Below are 22,091 nucleotides of genomic sequence, written 5' to 3' on the forward strand. Positions count from 1 at the left end.
AGACAACGAAACGGACAGCAAGGGTAACAAAACCAGAAATGCAAGGAATTTCAAATATAATAAAATTGACTGGACATGTAGATTTTATGAGCTAATTAAATTAATAAAAGTGTTGATGGTTCAACCTTCAACGCTGTATGGAGGAAAGTAATAAGAACTGGTATTAAGAGTTTACGTATGTGTGCGATTGACGACACATTACATTTTTCATCTTACCTTCCCTTGCCCTCCCACTTGGGAAAGTCACAATATACATTGAAATTGGAAAAAAATGTTCTATCGAATGACACAAAAAGTAAAAATGACTTCCATAAGAAAAAACAAAGTTGATGATGGTTAACCGGAGACGAAACGTCAGACTTAAAATTTAAAACTAGCATCTTGTAGAGGGAAAAAAAGTGGCCATAATAATGTGCCATTTATTTTCAAATTTCGTTTTTTTTCGGATATCCGAAGGTAGTCGGAATCTTTTCAGTTTCAAAACGGCATTTTATTAAGCATCAAAATACGCAACTTCGCCAAATTTAAACCACCTACCCATCTCTTACAGTTTCCGAGATCCCATGGTGGCCCTCGAATTTGAATCAGCCTGTATATTATCTAAATGGTCTAAACCTAAGCGGATCATTGGGTATATGCATTGCATATACATATGTACTCTTTTGTTTTTGTATAAGCGTGCATTTAAACAAAGAATGGGAAGACAACTAACCTATTGTCCAACTCTGCTGAGTTGAGTAAATGCATTTATCTTTTTTTGCATAGTTCTATTTACCGAACTTTTTTTGTCAAAAAATCGTATAGGGAAAGTGATACTTTTTTTCACGATTTTTACTATGCGTTTCCATGACTTCTATTAACAATAGCATCCATTTTTGAGTGACAGTAAATCGCGAATGTCATTGATATTATATTATTATTCAATTACCGATTATTAAGGATCACTATGCAAAAAAAATCTTGTACAACACATCTTGAAAGTGCCTTTTTTCATGAATTTGCAGTTTGATTGTATCACTTGCAAAACAATAGTTATTTGCACTAGAGAAGAAAGTGGAGTTTTTCAACTCGAGTTGAAAGTTTGACACGTGAACGTGGCGTAGCTATTCGGGTCGTAGATGAATGAAATTCGGTCCAGCCGTTCATAAGTTCTACTTATAAGTGGTGTAACTAACACAACTTTGTACTATATATGTATATCTATAATGCCATTACAGTGTGCACATTTTAAATCCTTTGAGGTTTTGTGATTTAAGAGATGTTTCAAAATCACACTGTGCACATTTGAAACATTTGAAAGTATTTTGAGTTTACTTTTCCCTACTTAACTTCGCTTTATACCTCGTTGTGTACGCATTGGGTACAATTTAAATCGTTGAAGGTCTTGTGTATTAAGACATGTCGTTTGAACACATTTTGGTGATTTGTTTCAATCACATTGTGCACACTTATTATATAATATTATTACATTAATATTTGGAAGTATTGTTGTTTGTTGCACTGTGCACATTTTAAATCCTTTAAAGACTTGCGTGTTAAGTGTCTAATTCGTAGGTAACACAAATTAAACAGAAAAACGACGGCCATCTTGAGATTGTGGTCACGCAATTTATTCATTGGACGGTTTGGTAAGATTGAAAACATTTGATTTGACGGTTGTTGTTTGTGGTCTCTTATTTACCAATTTCGAAATTTTAGTTATTCTGTTATTCGGGGTCCAACAACTCACAGATCATGAAAATCGGTCCAGTCGTTCTTGAGATATAAGTAGTGTACAATATACGACGTTGTTTTAGATACAGGGTGTCCATTATGTGTGGAATACACTTTATATCTCGGTAAATAGCCACTATATGCAAAAATTTTTGCATAAGAAAGCAGCATAATCAGTTGTTTTAATTTCAGAAAACAAATAAGTAACGAAAAACAATTGAATTCTTTAGATAGCATTGTCCCCTTACATTAGGCTCATTTGATAGAGATCTTTTTCGCTTTTGGATGACGTAACATGTTATCCTTATACACAAGAAAATTTTCCAAAAACTCTTATTAAGTAATTACGTCAATAATATTAATCTAGATATCCTACATCAAAATAAAACAAATGAACGTGTACGTTTCTTATTAAACCTTGAAGACAAAACGGTAGTTTAAGTTTGGCAAAGTTGTGTATTTTGATGCTTAACAAAATGCCGTTTTGCAACTGAAAAAATTCCGAGAATTTTCGGAAAACTCGAAATTTTGCAAAATGGTTTTTATTTTAAGCTGAATATTCCACGAATGCAGCAGATATTCTTTGGGGAAAAATTTTTAAAGTGGATTTTACTCCGGAACGAAGTCCCTTGTGTAAATGTACTAGGAATTTTTTAATGATATTGTGAGTGTTATACTTAGATAGACTTACAGACTAGTTTTTTTAGGAACGAGGAAAGAGTTGTACCCGAGGTTGTATCTATATTCCAGCATGCATCAGGTAGTAATGTCGCATATATTCCACTTGCCAGTTTGTTATAGAGTGAACTACAACATTTTTATTCAAACTTGGCCCTGAAAGACAGAGACGTATCGATCATGTGTAATTGTAATTGTCTTGGTGAAAAGAGTAGTTTTACTGACCAAGTATGTAGATCACCTACGTAATTAAAATTGATATTAGACGTGATCTAAAATTTCCACGGGCTTCTCTGAAAATGACATTACATGACTCGGAAATTAAAGTAGTCGGTCCCAAAGGGGCCACGTACTTCAGAATTTCCTCGCCAGCAATGTGACATTTTCCTGACTTTTATGTAAATAACTATAACCTACCACTGAATAAGTGCTTATTCAATGCTATTACCCAAAATCGTCATGAAACCTTCCTTTGCCTACTTTATGTCAGGAAATTTTATTTTCTATGACAGAGGCAGACCAGACTACTTTTCTTGCCGCCTGTCACTTTACCGGTCGCACCTGTCACTTTTCCGGCCTGCACATTGATAAATCACTGACAGATTGACTTTCTACATGAAAATTGAAATTTTATATTAAAATATGATTTCGGGTAAAATTTAATACGAAACTCGTCAGTAGAATGACATTACTTGACTCGGAGATTAAATTACTCGGCCCCAATGGGACCTCGTACTTCAGTACTGCCCAACGGTATGAAGCCGTATATAATTATGTCTAAGCTACACATACACTTACCAGATAACTAAGACAGGTATACATCTCTTATTGAATTAAGTACAGTACAGTACAGACAGTACCTATTTCGGTTTGGAATTGGCGATAAAACGTGAAACGGGCGATATTTGGGGGAAAAATAATAACTTTCGCCCGAACGATATTGGGGAAAATATATTTTATAGCTAAAGTGGTTTTGCGTTGACTTAAGAAAATAATACTCAAAACATCAGTTTTATAGAATCTATTGAAATAATCTTTTGAAAGATCTGTCGTTTTCTTAAATTTTCATTACAATTCAAAATAGAACTTTACAGCTGTACTAGAAGTTCGTTGAAATGTAACAGCTGAATACTACGTGAAAATGGACTAAAAAATTGTTGGAATGTCAGCTTGTGTGTCTGAAACGTTTTTGGCAAGCGTAAACGCCAATCCCATCATTAATGGTTATAATTTATTTATATGTAATTTAGTGCAGATTTTTGGTGAGTTTCGGTAATTGAAACTCCTGTCAGCTGCGTCAGTTCATCTTTCTTCTTCCAATCATTGACAATTAGGTTAAATTATTTGCGGGTTGGTATTGTGCAACAAAATTAATTAGCATTTTCCTGCACGCGCATACATATATAGCCAAACAATACTGTCAGTGTTTCAATTATACGTAGCCCCTAAAGCATTAGTACTGTTTTTGACAGCTCGTTTTATTTACCATTAATGTTAATTACCAATTATGATATGATATTTAATATAGAAATTTGTGGTTTGTCTGCTGCTCTGCAGTAGGTATCGTTTGATTATAGTGATCATCAACACATGAGATGACATGCTGATACACACGCGAGCGCGAACAATATTTATTGTTTTCGTGCAGCGTAGGAAATAGCGAATACACGAATGTGCACATCTCGTATCCAGATGGATGTAATTCCTTGCTCAATTAAAACTTAATATGAAAATAAGACGGATTGCACACTTGGTAATTTACAATAAAATGAGGAATGTAAGGTAATAATAGCGGAAGAAACACAATGAAAATTGCTGTAGTGTGAACTAACTAACTGCACTACATAATAATAATTGTACGAGTATTGAAATTTTTAATTGGGAACATTTGATGAGCAAAACAGCTGGCCTGCGTAGCGTATTTGAATTAGCGTTTTTGAGTTCGCTTGGGTCTTTGGTTATGAATTCGTGCAGTGGATTCAATGGAACTACTATTACGTTATACTTTCGCACATTATAAAATTTAAGTGCTAGTCAAATTATACTAACGAGAAAATATGTGGATATCAGTGAATAGATTCTAAACCGAAGAGTTTTTGTTAACAGAATCTCGCCCCCGAGATAGGTAACACGCCCCTCGTCCGGGGTATCTGAACCTACAGTTGACAGTAGAGGCCAACTTACGTATCGTAACTCATTTGGTTACAGTTTCTTGCCACCCCCGTGGCAGCCTCATTCACAGAGAAAATGTTATTTTACAAACAGCAAGTCAATACATACATTAACAATTCGATAACTTCCGCAGATTTAAAAGAATGATCAAAATTTATATGAATATTTACTTTTTTCCCAAAGAAATTAGTAGTGACATGTAAAAATGAGACGGACGGACGAAACACAAACAATAGCACATTTTCAAATTTTTAAAACGCACTAAATCTCGAAATGAGAGGTTAAACTGCACATTACAATCTGTCATATTGAACATTTTTAATTGATACGCATCAGAAATGAGATGAGTATATTTTAAGGTGTAACCCAAGTCGAGATGTTTCACAGGTTGATTGCAAACAGATGCTCAATAATGGCTTGTGTATGAATCTCTGTCTGTATTTATGATCTAACAACAAGTTATTTCAATTACCCGCAATAAGCTGCCACATCCGTGCCAAATAAAGTTGTTGAACTGACTTCTATCGAATACTTAATAAGTTTTAATTGTGAATTTGGAACAAATTATCCTCTTCTTCATTTTTGTAATTGAAATACTCAACGTTTCGTGTGTAAGTGATCCAATTTTCTCATGGCTACAGGTATTTTTAAGTCTTTCGCAATTGGACCTGCGAAGTGTTTTATTGCGAATATTTTTTGCTTGGTCGAAATTGAAACGTCGGTATGCGTTAGTTGTTCGCTAAGGATTGATGAACCCCCACTGATTTATTACCTACAAGAAACGGTTTGTGAAAAGAAATTGATCATTCATTAACACCTCATCCATTAAAACTAAATTGGTAAAAGAAGGTCGTAGCAAAAAATTTAGTGCTGTATTCGAAATTGTGCGTTTTGTCCATTATCGCCCATTTATCTCTATTAGACCCTCTGTAATTCCATTTGTCTCTTTCTTTAAACAAACGCTAGAGTACTAGACTGTGAGTAGATTTATTGCTTTTTTTAGAATTGTGAATAATTAGCGTGGAATGTATGAAGTGCTACTAATTTTAGACCAAGTTACATTATTTATCTTAACTGGCTTAATTCCAGAAATGCCCACCCTTGTTAATAGTACATTGCGTGTAATCGTTTCTAACATGACTGCAATTTGTTGATCGCTTTTCTTGCAGTAAATTACTTACGTCGACACCCTTTGCGCAATAAATTCATTTGCATTTTGATTCTAATTACCCCAGTCGTCTTCGCCTCAATAAGAATAATTGACCGACAAGTTGTGCACTTAGACTTCGCTCGTCTTTATTGAATGTCAGAAAATCTGAGTGATTGGTATTGACTTTATATAAAATATTACCGACGTTGTTGATGAAACCCTAAATTCTATATCGGATCTGAACACGTAATGTGTCGATTTGATGCGGAAACGTATCGTCACTGTTTGAAGGCAATCGGTTGACTCTATCAATTCCCAGTCACTTCTGCCCTTTATTGGTATAGGGGGGAAATTGTTTCTTGTATTTCACGACGAAAATGCTGTTATACTCATTCGGTAATTGAGTTTTTGTCGCCAGTTTAATCGGGAAATTAACGATTTTAACGAATTTAACCTTTTCCCATTCCTCGATTGTACAGAATTGAAACCAGAAATATTGGGAAAAGTGTCACGATTCCGGAAGGCGCAACGAGCCAACACCACGTCATGGTTTTTATAAGGAACTGTCGAAATGGAGAGCTCGCATTTCGGTTGGCAAGTAATTTCGTCAACACCAAAGTTTACAGTGTTGATTTTTAGTACACATTTTTTCTTTTGATTTTCTAACTTAAAACATACAAGATGATTGCAACTTTCAGTTAAATTTCAAAGGGGTAGTTTAGTAGTGGTGACGTTTCGCGAGATTGACTCAATTTAATTTCTGCAGGTTTCTTGAATATTATTGTACCTAACGTAAATTTAATTACGTGCTTTATTTTTTACAACTAATTAACAATAAATTTATAATAGTAATTATTACTTATCACTTACACATCACTCAAGCGCATCGAAGATGGAACCGACTAAAATTCGCTACAATTTGCTTATATAGTAAACGACAATTGTTCTGGAACCATTCGCAATGTTCCACAAAACACGTCATTTTTCCTGCCTTCGCTTTTATTGCCGATGGCTAATATTTCATGGCGCCTCGATGACAACCGGGGTTGCTGGAATGTTCCCTACATTATTTTCAAATCTGAATCAGAATTGACTTAATTAAACTGAGCATCCGTGTTTAATTGTTCTAATTTGTATCAAATTTATATTACACTTTCGCTCCCGTAACCAATACTTTGTCTTCTGTTTTCGTTTCTGCTTCCGTTATAACAGCGCTTATTTTGATATAAAATTTGTTTATTAAACAAATGGCTGAAAATAACACTGAAATCGACATGCCTGTATACCTGCCAACCCAGTAGTTTCTCCCGGAAAAAATAGGCAACCCAACGTTTGCGTGCTATAGGCTTACGATTGACACAAAAATATCAACCTGTAAAAAAATGGGCGAAATAATGTATCATTCTGCAGAAACCAGACCTGAGGATGGTTTTCAAAGTATCGGTTTCATTTCGCTCAACCAATTTCAGAGGCGAAACGTGAATTTTGGAACCTAACAATACTGGGCCACCAAAATGACAAAAACATTTACCTTCGCGTCTACAGTATTTAAGTATATCGTGCTCTACTGTATTTTTTCATTTGTCGCATTGTATAAATCCTTGGTTGAATAATAATTTATTTCAAGAACTGATAAATAGTAACGACTATTTCTTTTATGAACAGCATAGCGAAATCGGAAACCATAAGAAATTCACTGTCGGTCAAATTAGAAAACAGTTTGCGTATTTTAGGGATTAGTAAAATGATGTTTAAAAAATCCGGAAATTTTGATCAGTTTCGAAGATATGCGAAAAAACCGAAATTAACTATATTCGTTTTTATTTTTTCTGACCCCCGATATCGTTGATAAACAGAGAACCTTGACAGATGGTCTCCCGGTACTTTTTTTTAAAATTTCAACTTGAGTAATTGTCTCCGTAAAACGGGAACGCTTTAAACTTATCTCAAGAATATTATGAAAACGGCGCCTTCAATCAATTAAATTGGGCGGAAAAATAAATAATGTAAAAAAACATACTCTTTTCCAACCGTTACGAACCAGCTAACGTTTTTTCGTTGTCTGCAGTATTTAAAGAAACACCGCCTCTACCAAAAAAACTCCTTCCAGTATTTAGAAATAAAGCGCCAAATAAAATTTGCTTTCATAACACCAACTTCGAAGGAACGTGCTCTCACTTACACTGTAAATAATGCGCACACCGTTGTCCACCTGTATCTTTTGTATGGACCAAAACACATGCGTTAATTAAATTACGTCCAACACTCCTTATCGCAAAACAATCGGATAAAAATCTTTCATATTGCACTTGACCAGATGTTTCTACATTTTAACACGAAATTCATGTTTTACAATTAAATACACGGACTCAAATAAACTTTATCTACGACTAATATATAATGTGATGGTTACTTATGGTTTGTTGGGTAGAATGCCATCCATTATTCTCTTATGGATTAATGACCAGGGATTAATAGCTCTTACGCCTTCTTGTACTCCAATCACAAAATTTCCTTAAATTTAATATCATCCATGGAAACAAAATAAACGTCAAAAGTGTAAATGTCAAGCGGGTCGTGTATTGTTTGTGTATATTTTTTTGTATTAAAATCTCAAGCTATTAAATTAGTCGTAGTAGAGTACATATATTACTCGCAATAATGGCTATTATACTCTCGGAATTTTACTCCCTCGCCGCTCAGTTCGTAAATATTCCTCGAGAATAATAGCTATCATTATTGACTCGTGATATAATCTACTGCTATGCAATTACAACAATTCTAAAAGGAAAATAACACTACGGAAATACAAACTGAAATGAAATAAAGCAATTCTGTGCTTATTCGTAAATAATCCCCCAGATTTACTTTAATAGATTGAAATGTTTCTTGGGACAGTCCAAACCACGAATTAAGTCTGCGCACACCAAGCGGTCAGATCCTGAACTACCAAATTTTAGTCATGTATGATAAGTTGCCTATACCGGTGTTTTCAGGTTTATTTGGCACATTTTATTCTTGCTCTTTCATACGTCATCAGTTTTAGTGCAGGTAATTTTACGGCATTTTTTCAGAATCGATCTAAAACTGTAGAATTATTGTGGGGCAAAGATGTCTAACTAGAATTGAATTTTGAAAAATGAAGTACCGTGAGAAATGATACTGATTATATCTTTCAACTACTGGCCAGTCTACACCGGAGGCACAGCAGTATATCTACCGTACCTATATCTATATTCTATAATTTGCGTTGTGTCTAATTCAGCGATTCTCAAACGTTTTTGGTGACGGAACCTTTTAAAAAACTAACCCTACAACCCAAACTAAAAGAAAAATCAGTTATGTGTATTGTGTATTAATAATCATACAAATTTGCTTTGGCTAGCACATATACCATCTGCACGATGCAATTAGCCATAATATAGAAAAATGAACAAAATGGTTTTCGCGAGTTACTTTAGCGCATTTTCCATGAATTGATCAGTGCTTTCCGATAGGTCATATAACGGACTATTTATATGTGCAAAGTGAAATAGGTTATGGCATAAACATTCTTATATACATAGCATTGCGCACACCTGATGCGATATGCTTGTCTTTACTTACTAGAAGCATCGGTGGTTGATTATCTATAAAGATGAGTTGACATTGCGCACCTCTTGACTTTCACAATAAGCGATATGCTTGTCTTTACTATTGGCATCGGTGATTAAAATTACAAAGAAAAAGAAAAGAAAAATAAGAAAGTTGGCATTGTCCAGTCGGCTCATGCCCACATCTAATTTTTACAATAGGCGATGCTTGTCTTTACCTACATCTCTGGTTAAAACTTCAAAAAATATTTTTATTACTAAAAAAGTTGACATTGCGCAATCTGCGCATGCGTACATTGATCGTCAAGATGCGTCTTTATTGAGGTGCCTCAGCTGTAACCTACTGAATGGAAAAAGAACGAACTGAGTATCTTGAAAACTGTAGGAGTAGATAAGGCCTCAGACGGAAGAATGGACGGAGAAAGTGGCCATAATAGCCCCTTCCAACATGAGAGAGAGATTTGGGACGAATAATCTGTTAATGAATGGTTTTAGTCCACCCCGTTGAAATTTTGATAACCCAAGTACGTAAATATTAAAGAATTGTAATAAAGACCGCCTTTAAATAAGGGGTAGCTGTCACATTTTTAACCTGAAACTGTAAATGGGCGCGGTTCGCAATTGATTACACGATATTTTCGGCGGAATGTGAGAAATCCCCTTTGACTTTTTTTCCCATCCCGAAGTATTATCACCGCGGCCTACGCTTATCTACGCGTTGATCTTCCAATTTTTCGAGTGCCGCTAAGTCTCACTCGATACAAGACTTTTTCGAGGAGTTATATAAAAGGATGGGCATTGAATCGTCGGACCCCGTATTACTCGCAGGGATTTCGAAGTACGTCTTTAGCCTTTTTTTGCGCTTTCGATTTTTGCGAGTTCCCCCGGGCTCTCTAATATATGAATTCCCTCGAGAGTTTACGTGTACAAAAATGTTCCATTAAACTTGAAACAATGAGAACGGGCAACGGTGGATGTGAGGAATGCGCTTAAAGTATTTGGTTTTAAATATGTATAAAGACGAAATCGTCATATTACGCCCACCTCTGCACCTGGAAATTCTTTTGCTTGCATACCCAAAGCGCGGTTTTACTTATTTACCCACGCTACGTGTAGAGAAGGCCGCTGCTTCCAAGAGGGAAACGTGGGGAGGTTGCTTTTCATTTCCGAAATGGAAGTACATTGTAGATTATAACCAACTTAATATCGTTGTATTGCATAATTGCAATCCTTGTTTGATAGTAGTTCCGTTGATAAGGGTGCATTGGGTTGGGATGTTCAGTTGGTGTTCTGTCGTGCATCATTCGCTGTGCTATAAACTTTTGTGTAATTCTTGAAGGATATGTCTAAGTTACTGTTCGTGAGTATTTTTTAGAACGTGCTCATATTTTCTTTTATTACCTTCTGTACAACACCATCCAGCCGTAAAGTACATCTTACCAAATCAACTAATGTTTTTATTTCTTTAGCCACAGCGCGCATAAAATGGAAGTGCATATTGTGTTACCGTCTATTTTATAAATTGCATCCATTCTGTAAGCTTTGTAGCAATGGAAATTCAAATTGCGTCTAATGACCCAAAGTGAATAGGAAACATTGACAATTTTGTTAGTGCATTATCTCCACTCAAATTACCATTCAACCAATCTATCCTATATTTTCCTAGCGAAAATATTACAAATCAATCAAACTGCCTTCCAAGGAAAAACTTTTTACATCCGTACATATTTTTAAATGGTCCTAACTTTTTCCCCGTCAAATTTATTAAAAACTTCCCAGTGAGTAAACTCGAAGTAGTTTCCTCGCAATCTCTTTAAAACGCTCTTAATTTAATTACGAGAGTAATCGAGAGCAATCCACTTTTTTTATTTGTCAAGTTTGATTTAATCGATTATTGTCAGTAACGACTCAGAAAAGGGTTGATCGGAGCAATTAAAGGGAGGTTGGCTAACTTAATAGGTCTTTCAAACTGCCTATAATTTCTAATTTAACACCTTACGAGATTGTGAGTAATTTGCTTGGAAGTTTTGGTATTGAAACTTTTGATCAACTTCTCATAGCTCGGATTGTTAGTGATGTAACGATGCTTATTTATGAATGGGAAAAAATAAGGCGTTCGTAACGAGTTTTTAATTATACGTACATAAATCATATTGTGTAAGTGTTGCAAGACGATTGTGTAGTATTACTTTTGACAGTTCTGGATTCAGAAGCGTACTTTCTTAGGTCAACGTTTTACAAGCTCGTCGCCATAAGTTAGTTTGATTGGTAGAGGGTAGAACAGCCCCGGATGAACAGCGTCCAATAAACGTAAGAAATATAATAATTATAAATACGCCAGGTTTAAATTCCATAGGTGAATGAAATTCAGTCCATTTTATAAAGGGTCACATTCGAAGAAATGTTAGCATAAGTTTACGTACGCCACTCACCTGATGGTAAAAAATAGTTTGGCTGAATTTCTTGTTCTCTGTGACTGAAATTAGGTTGTAAAAAATCTCAAGCCGTTGCCTTAATAATCATTAATGAAATGGTGACTAAAGATCTCGTTAATTTTGACAAATGGTTTAGATATTATGAATCATCGATCTCTTTAAAGCGTTCCCATCAAGGGCTTTTAGCAGCAAAAATCCGTGTATTCAACTTTACCTAGTAGTGACTTGTTACCTTCGATACGCCTACGTATCGAAGATAGCAAGCTACTGCTAATATTTATTTTTAGTACAAGTGAATTATTTTCTCCCGATTTGAACATATTAACCATCTCCTCATCGGGCTAAAGATCGGAACTGTGGAAAGTTTATACATAATTTTCGCGATTGACTAGTAAGCGTACCCCAAGTTCATTTTACTTAAAACGGAAATATCGATATAATGCACACCGTAATTTTTCTTTGTTACATCATCACTATGGCAACCACGCGCTTATATTGTTTTTCCCGTTGCAACTGACGGTAAATTTTACTGCGCGTTATTTGCGCAATGAAAATCTACGATTTTTCTTGGTGAATTGCTTTTACGGGTCCCGTTTTCGCGACAAGTTCGAAGACGTTACGTATCTTTTCGTAACTATTTAAATTTGCATTTACTTGGCTATTTAATTCGCGCACCTTCACATATACAAAGCGTCCCCTTCGGCCATCGTGCGTTCAGCTATTTATATGAAATTGAAAGCGGAACCACCGAAACTTCCGAGTCTGGCGTTCCTTTCAAACCAATAGGAAAACCGCATTTCTTGTTTTATACAAATTTCGGGTTCAAAAAAAAAGAGAACCAACCCGTAATTGAGGACGGTGGCATGGTAACAACCTACGGGATTTAAATGGGTACGTTTATCATTATTACTCAATCGCGCCTACTGACAAACGGTGTGCGTGTAATCTTATTCGTATATGAAATAAAAAAATAAATTTGATCAAATTGCATAAAATTATAATAGCACGTGGTCCAAATTAAGTTTTTGTGGTTGCTACAATCGATTTTACGAAATTTCTGAAATGTGACTGTCTCATTTTATTCGCGGTTACCGCGTCATGATGGTTTTGATCAGGATGTTACATTACCTGCTCATAAACCTTTGTTTAAACCGAAAACTGTGTGACCGGCGCGGCGTGAACTTTGCAGCCAAAATACAGCAGCCCACCCGCCGAACCCGCCCGAATGACAAGTGGTGCCGGAGAATTCAGTGAAATATGAAATAAAATCACTTTAGACTTATACGATTGGTAATAACTAAAATTGGCATCAAGTACAAACAGCAAATCTTGATACTCTATTGCCTACCACCCTTAAGGTTGAGCTATATTTATATATTTTTAGAGTGGTATCCCCGGTAGGCGTAATCCACTATATACCGTATTGCACACATTATGAAAAAAGTGACTATTCAAATGTAAACTTTAAATGATAGGCCCAGTCTCTGCATTTTTCCTAACAATTCGCCTAACTTGAGGGAAGGGAAAAGTTTTGCTAAACAATGCTGACCCTTTCAATGGGTATAGGCCTAAGCCTTTTGCATTTTTCCTAACATTTCACTAAACTACATGGAAGGGGGAAGGTGTCAAATGAATGGTTAATTACACCCCCTCAACCCCTTGGGCACCGGATGCCAATCGTTTGAGTCTAGTCAGAAACTTTTTGTAGGGATATGAAAAGCATTTTTTTCGTTATGTGTGAAAACATTTAGTTCTTTATTTTATAGCATATGTTAAAATGACATTTTAATAGGTTTTAATGAGTAACCTAAGCCGTTATTTAACCGTAAGGATAGATAAAGTGATCACTATAACCGTAAGGGTAGATAAAGTGGAACAGATGAGTGTGAATTCTATAGACATCTGTCATTCCTATTTCAAATACATTATATAATGACGTTCAGAACATGATAATTCTGTTTCTATAGAAAGGATCGCGACGACAGAACCTAAGCTTGCTATTTTTCACGTCTCTAAATTAAATTGAGAAGCTTTACAATGATTTATATGGCTTCTGTCATAAAATAAAGTTTTGTATTATACACGACGACGACGATGAAGGGAAACTAACCATCTCGTGAAAGTTAATTCACTCAATGGTTAAAATATCCCTTTATCGTCTTGTATAATAAATAGCTATTATTTGCATTACTAAATGTACGGGGACAGGATCAACCTCATTTTTGAAACGTTCCAGATCTGTTGTGTTGTCAGGATTCCTCTGATCATTGACATTCTTTAGATCCAAAGGATTGTTTAGTTTCTCGAATTCATACGAATTTTCGAATGGTGCAAGTCTCCATTCCGTCTTTGGAATCTTGAGATTTATCGTATTCGATTTTTTTTCAAATCTTTCCATTATTTACCTTATGTCCTTCAGATGCTTGGAATTGCTGGAACCCATTAGATCGATCGAATTCTTTTGTTTCTTCGAATTCTTTCGATTCTTTACATTCTGACTCTGCTGACTCTTTAAATGCTTTAGATTCAAGAGATTTATATATAGATTCTTCAGACACGTGGTCTGTGATTCATTAGTTTACTGGAATTTTTCATACTATTAGTACTTTTGGAACGTAAATTTAATACAAATGATGTATTTAAATCTCTATATATAAAAATGAACCCCTGTTTCTTCTGGTCACGCAATAACTTTAGAACTACTTTACCGATTTCATTCATCTTTTTTTTTTAAGTTTTCTAATACTGTGTAGAAGGTTCTTACGGCAAGAAAAACTAAGAATATCGCGCAGAAAATTGGAAAATTGGAGAAAACTTAACGACTATTTAAACATCGCGCGTTTGACGGTGCGGCAGCATTTGTTTTAACAGCTACATCGATCGGTATATATCCGTCAAAAAATTAATTTGTGTGCTGTCAATTCGAACGGAAAGTTTATCCAGATTTCAGTGAGTTAATTGAGAAATGTCGATGTTATTTCACCGCAATCACGCCTTTTATATTAAAAGTTTGATATACCTCATTTTTGGTAAGTGTTGATAGACTAAACACGTGGTATACATAGTTATACAGAAACACTAGGGAGTTAATTTCTATTTTCAGTTGAATTTTAGTTTTTTCAAGAAGCTACTAATTAGACGTACCAAAGACGTACCAACATGGTACCAACTTAGGTCGCAGAATTCGTAATCCTACAAATCAAACATACCGGATGGTGCACGGTAACACAATGAAAATTATCCAACGTCGGCATATCATATTTCATAGAAAGAAGTCACATCCGCTTTTTTCCTTATCGCGACTGATTATCGATTTGATAACGTTCTAGACGGTTCGCTACAGAATTCTTCAATTTCTTTATTGAGGTCGGATACTTTTTATTAAAAAACAAGCAATAAGAATCATATAACATAGCATCACATTATTTCAAATAAGTGTAGTTTACATGGTTTACATCTGCAATAAATTAAACAAATATAGCAAACGAGCTCCTGGGTATGGCTATAGCATGTGCAAAACCAAATTTTAAACATGATGTTAGTTTTGCTTTTATTTAAAGTGTATATGTATCAAATTTCATTTAAATCCCTCCATAAATAAAAAAGTTCGCACTGCGCACGCGCAAAACGAAATTTTGAAACTGTCGTTAAATTTGGTTTTATTCCAATCAAATTTTAATGCCTCTACACATAAGAAAGTTGGCACTGCGCATACGCAAAACCAAATTTTGAAACTGGCGTTAAATTTGCTTTTATTCCAAGTGGGTATGTTATCAAATTTCATTTAAATACCTTCATAAATAAGAAAGTTTGCAATTCGGTCTGTACATGGCCGAGATGGGCAAAAGGCACTGTGAATGCTGATCGATTAGGCTCAACTTTTGGAATTATGTTTTATATGGCTAAAGCTATGCGCATACTGAATTTCATGCAATTCGGTTCATAACTCACGAAGATGTCAAAAGGGCCTACTTTATTTTTTGGTCTACATTGCCAGTTTTCGAACTCCGATCTACAAATTTGATAAAGAATCCACCTGCAAAATTTCACCGTAATCGGTCCATTCGTTTATGAGTTATCGTGCTAACGGACGGACGGACGGACAGACACCGCAAAATTATAAACTCGCTAGGAGCTCGTTAATAAAGTAGACTTATTGTTAACGCATATTACGTAAACATTTAGTGTTTACGTGTAGATCTCTGAATACTTGAATGTACGCAATAACCTCCATTACGCTGTGGGCACCTATGGATAATAAAATCTAAAGGTCTGGTGTGGTTAACAAGAGATCGTATGTTCACAAAGAAAATTGCAGAAAATGTTACGTTTCTTCTTGAACCGTTTCTAAAGAATGTATTTTATAAAATACCAAGTAATCTCTGCCTGGTTTAACCTAATTACATACCAAGAACGGGGTTTATGTAAATTGAATGCAATTCTACTAGACTCTAGTTTTTCATTAATTTTTTGTTAGGTAATGCTGTTCTCTTTATTTTCAATTTGTTTATAGATCAATAGTTTTCGAGATGGCGCCGTCCAGGCTACAAAATCAAGGTTTTAAGGGGTCTTAGGGCGAATAAACATCTCTCTGTTGCGCAGGCGCATTTCCAGCCTTCTTATTTGTTAATGTATTTTGGACAAATTTTAATGTGAGAAATGGCGCTTTAGCTACTCGAAAGAGTGCAACGGGTATTTCGCTTGTTTAAGTGTTAAACGACGGCACCCTCTATCCTTTTAGTCGACTAAAGAATGTCAAAAAGTGATCCCGCAGAAATATGCTATTTCTTATTACCTGTGTGATAGGGACACACTTTCACTTAGTCGAATATGGTGTGTTTGGCACTGTCAGATAAATGTACTAAAAGCGAAATTGTGAATAAAGATCCTTTGGCCCATATCACTCATCATTTATTTACAACATATGAATAGGAAAGTCCGCATTGTTAGATGAGATATGGTGGTATGCAAGTAGGGTGTGCTGGGGATCAGGTCGGTAGAGGAAACAAATGAAAATCATCCTTAAATATACCCCCCGTCAGATGAAAATATGTAAAAAATAAAAACGCGTGGATCGTTGAGATGAGCCACCCTGTGTAAAGGCTAGCTGACCCATTCACTTTATTGTAATTATTTAATTAAAAGGTTTGCACTGGCTACGAATGTTCAAAATTTGCGTGTAATTTATGTTACTCCAGAACAAGTCGACGATTATCTGAACGAGTTTGTGCTAGTATTCTTGATGGTGTATCATGTATTAAAGGGCCATTTAATGTTATCGTGAAGCGAATGAAATTGGAATTAATTGCACTGATCTGATCACTGGTCACCGGCTTTTGTAAAATCATTATAATGACCTTGATTTTTGTTATTGCCGGGATACGATGAACTTTTGTCGGTAATAACTCAATCGTAATTAGCCGGTAATTAAAGCAAATACGGCCCGCGTTCCGGTACTTTTTTTTATTTGTAACAGAAATTTAGTTGGAAACAGAACAATGGAACGTCAAAATTTTGCATACATCGTTCCGTTTAGATAGCTACCGCATTAAAATCCTATATGATAAATCTGAAAATCGAAATCTCGTTGTTGGGGAAGGCGAACAAAACGGAATGAAATATTAAGCGATCCTAAGGATGGTCGATTCTCTAGAAACAACTCGAAATTATGGAAACGCTTGAAATTTCGTTTTGCCACGTCAAATACACATAATGTGTGTTTGCTCATATATGCGCATCCGTCTGACTGATTACACCAAGAGGAAAAACGGATAGATTTACGGTCTGAAGGTACAGTCCGAGATGATATTTTAGGGTTAAACTTCGTAAATATTCTAAAGGAAAGAAACGAATTTAAAATCATTTTCGAAGCCCTACATACGAAGATTAGAATCTTGGCCCTATGAATACAAATTTTCAAATTAATATTCAACGAGAAGGCATAGTATCCGTGCGGTGCACTTAACCGTTTCATATAGTCGGGTCGTTTAACTCTGTCGACAATTAAAACCTTCTCTAATACGTGAATTACATGCTAAAAATAAAAATTCTCCATCCGTTGTTAATGATGGGAACTTCTTTCGTAAGATCTTCCAATTTCGATACTTCTCTAATTAGTGTGCTCCTTAAAGTTGAGCGACCTTGCATGATAATTCAATCAGAATTTCATGCTCGTGCCCCTTTCTGAAATACATTAATATTTGACGCATCGCGGATCAATACAAAAATAGAAATTAACAGTCATAAATCATTTTGACACGGTGACATTAATCAAAAGTTTTGAGGAAAGACTACCGTTGTATTTTATCCGAATTGTACATTTTTCTTGCGTTATTATTTCCTGCGTTCCTTGTTAAAAAATAAAAGGACAAGTGCGTTCGTTGTCCGTTGTTATCATAAAGTTACATGTGCCATGTTGAATATACCAGAAAAATGAAAATTGTTTTTATACGCTGAAAATGTTAAAGTGACATCAGACAACAGTATTGATTGATGAAAAGCATTAGCTGAACATTGCCCTACTGCTGCTACAAGTGAATCAGCTTTCCATTTGCATTTGTTTTGGTATTTGTATAATCCATCGAATTATTTTATGGAATTCGACGGATTGCTAAATAAAAAGGCAAAAGTATAATTGAGAGTTTTCCAGCAGGATCTTTAGTCAAATGTAGAAAATAAAGTTGTTAGACCGTACGAATCCAAGCTGGTGCTTTTCGTATGTTGTATATGTATGCCAATTTTTGGCCGTTATTGTTCGATGGATGTTTTCCATTATTTCTCTCTCGATTTGAAGTTCAGCTTTTAGTTAGGTAGGTAGTGTACTTTTTCAGAATGTTTGTTGGAAATTTATGTTAAATTAGAGAAAATCTTTAGATGCCTATATTGTTTTCCGAAAGTCAACATGCCCAGATACCAACGCTTCTGCATAGGTATTGGAACAGGAATCGTATAACAACATGGTGTTAGGTTCGAGGGGGAAACAACGTTGAATTGTTGTGTACACTTGCTTGATTAATTTATACCATAATTTAGTTGGAATTTTTGTGGATTGTATCGGATTTTTCTTACATTTTTGAATTTTCCATAATTTGCGACATTTTTAATTCCGTGTGAAATTTTTGCTTATTTAATTTTAATGAATTCATACTCGTAATTGTTGAAATTGTTTGAATTTTTAATTTTTTTCCGAAATTTTTGTACATTTACCGTGAGTAGTGGTAGGACATGATACGTTTCCTGTTAGGTAGACAAGACTTCAAAGGTAAGAGGATAATGTCATCAATTATTTACTTAATAGTAGTGTACCAACCGTCTTTGTGCCCGCAGATCTTGAGCTTGATTCAGAATTTTCGTTGCAGAAAAAGGAAAAGGGGATTTTTTTAAATTTTTAACTTAACATCTGCCTTCAAACTTCGAACTTAAACCGTTAGTTAGTGAGCTTACCACCTTCAACTCCCAACAGTGTAGGTCAGCCCGAAATTTCTCCATTTAATTATTAATTGTATTTTTTTCTTGTTCACCAGGTAGATTTATACCTCAGACTCGACTTTTTATGTTTATTATATCTGCATCAGAATCCCTCTTTATAACACGCATTCAAGCACTCCGAGCTTTAAAGGTTGCTAAGCAAAGTTACTTCAAATACTGCATATGAAACTACAATCTGCGACTGAAATAAAAAATCATCTCGGACCACTTTCTGCAAATGCAAAAGATGTCTTTGGCTCGTATCCTTTGTTTGAAGTTTTCACAAACGCGCGTGGTTTAGAGTAGGTATGGTGCCAAATCGGTTCCACTTTTAAATTGATTGAAGTTTTGAATGAGTGCACCAAAGGGTAGAAGATTGAAATATCTTTGACTTTTCCTTGAATGTGCTAGCATTAAAGATGCGTTGAAGACTTTGTTTGAAAGATTTTTCCTATTCAACCACGCCAACAACTTTTTATATTCTTTATAATAGGCTTTTGGATTTGGATTTTGCAAGTACCAGTTTTTTCTGCCTCTGCAACAAGCCATTGAATAGGTGTATTATATTCTTCAACCGAAGTCATTTTATTTACAAGGCGGCGATTTTTATAAGCAAACATCAAGTGACCATCACCCACTTAATTAGCAATGTATTCGAAAACAACGTCCATATGATATTTTATTTCCTTTATTTTTAAATTATATTTCAGGTATAACAAAAAATATAAGAAACGCGTGTATAATTTGTATTGTAACTTGATTATATACATTTTTCTTAATATAATATTGCAAAGAAACCGCTCTTTATTTATTTCAGGCTACCCATTAATTTTATATTACATTTACATTATAACTGAGTTGATAACAATTTGCAATTGCAATGGAGATACGATTTACGTTATTCCGCGGGTATTCCGATAGCTACGGTATTCGTTGCGACTATACGTAAACGAAAGCTTAGATGAAAAATCTGTGCTCTTGCAAAAAGTTTTGAGAATTGCTAATCTTGTACTATTCAGGATGCTACTTTTGCTGTATTTTTCAAAGATCTACTGTTTGGATTTTTGTGCTAATTGCGTACTATTATACCTGTTATAAAAAATTACTACGGTACAAGGCGGATTTCGGGATTTCATGACGCCTTTCTGAAACGGTCAATTTGTCCAGCCCGAGCTGTTAGGCGCATTTTACTGAGTTTCTGCGATTTGAGCTGCGTGTATGTGTATAATTAAAAATGATAAAGTAACATCCTAGCAAAACCTTCTAGACCTTTTTTAGAGATCTAGACCGTCTATAAATTTGTACAAGTGTTTTTTGACGTTTCTAGGCTCTTTTAGCTATTAAATGAACCTATCAAGCTCTGGAAAAGAGTTCAATGGCTCTCGTAATCTGTTTAGCTGCCAGCATCTTAAGATTCAAACCATTCAAAAGCTTTCAAAATTTAACTAGGTCTGTGGAGGACATTATAGGAATCCCCAAGTCGTTTTCCAGAAATTTCTGGGCCCTACAAAACATTTCACTTAAAAAATATTGTATTTCCTGGCCGCAGTTTGTTGGAGTTAGAACTTTCCTGTTCTTTCCCAAAACATATTTACGCCCTTTGTAGAAACTGAAAAGGACTGGACCGGGAATGTGGGAAAGGTATAGAAGACAACAGGAAACCCTGGAAACGCTTTTAATCGTGTTTTGTTAATACGTGTTTTTTAAAACTTTCAATGAAGCCCCGGGTTTCCTAAGTATTTTTAAAGAAATTTTTAAATTTCTTTGCATTTTAGATTTTTTGTGTATTATTATCAGAATTGTCCTAATTTTTTTGAATTTGGCCAATTTTTTTGAATTTAGTCGAATTTGAATTGTTGTGTACACCTAACTTTGTTGATTTCTCCCCCTCGGTTAGGTCTGAAAGATAATGTCCTCCCCTCTCTTAATTTGAAGAGAATGGTCCCCTATATCTCCCATGGCACTGTGGCGGGCAAGTTAGGTTCGTTGGGTCATTCGGTTTGATGCACCCAAGATTGTTTGCTTCATGAAAGAGCACAAACTTGTTGAGAAATTCAGTCCAATTGCTCACTGGGAACAAATGGCAGTTTTATATCAAGAATGTCCAAAATGATAGAGTCTAGTCAGATACAGTTATTAAATTGCTAACTGCCTCCATCCTGACTATATCTAATTTTATAAAGAGACACTGAACTGGAAAGACTTATTAGAGCTTCACGATGCTGGTGTCAAAATGAGAGTGTGCATATTTTAAGTCTTAACCAGACTTACTCGCATCAAATCCTTTTGCTTCCTTTTTGACAGTTGATTACTATAAACAATGGCGTTAAAATTGTAGAAACGTTTCACGAAAATTGGCGTTACAAAAAACTGCAGCCGATTTTACCCGTTTTGACGTCGAAGATATCTCGACAGTTAATCCAAAGTCAAGTACTTATATCTTATATCATTGGATTCCTATTAATCCAGTTAAATTGTATTTTTACCAGGAAAGTTGTGGGGTAGTTTTGATTTCTTTGATTCTATATGTTTTTTGGGGTGCTGAATCCGAATCTGAGGTTTGCTAACAAAATTTCATGACGCAACATTGAAAAAAATACAAAAGAAGTTGAAAAAGATATTTTTTTGGCAGTTTTGTGCTTATAACTTGAAAACTATCAACTTTTCGAAAATAACCTTCCTATTCAAAATTAAAGTACATAAAATTTCCTACAGATTCCACTATTTAGTTTTTTCCTCGATAAACCGTTCGGGCTCAAGCGCCAGTTGAAAACTGGCGTATTTCGGCTGTCTCCACAAAACATAGTTTTTTCGCACTAAAACCCTAAATTAATATTAAGCGTTGTCAATAAGTGAATTCCTTGCATTTACCTAGCATTATTT

At 35.1% G+C, this 22,091-nt stretch overlaps 1 protein-coding gene across 6 annotated transcripts in view; it reads left to right on the top strand.

Annotated features, from left to right (window-relative positions):
• LOC116176819 (polypyrimidine tract-binding protein 1) overlaps positions 1–22,091 on the top strand; it is a 280,865-nt gene that overhangs the window by 129,697 nt on the left and 129,077 nt on the right. The window contains exon 1 of one of the 6 annotated variants that reach the window (XM_031495606.1): positions 10,609–10,666. The exons of the other annotated variants lie outside the window; for them this stretch is intronic. Coding sequence (XP_031351466.1) covers positions 10,649–10,666 — 18 coding nt within the window. The 5' untranslated portion in view covers positions 10,609–10,648. Of the gene's footprint in view, positions 1–10,608; positions 10,667–22,091 lie in introns of those variants that run through there. 6 annotated transcript variants of the gene reach the window in all.

This window comes from Photinus pyralis, unplaced genomic scaffold (genome assembly GCF_008802855.1).
Source record: "Photinus pyralis isolate 1611_PpyrPB1 unplaced genomic scaffold, Ppyr1.3 Ppyr1.4_LG7, whole genome shotgun sequence".
Classification (NCBI taxonomy): Eukaryota; Metazoa; Arthropoda; class Insecta; order Coleoptera; family Lampyridae; genus Photinus; species Photinus pyralis.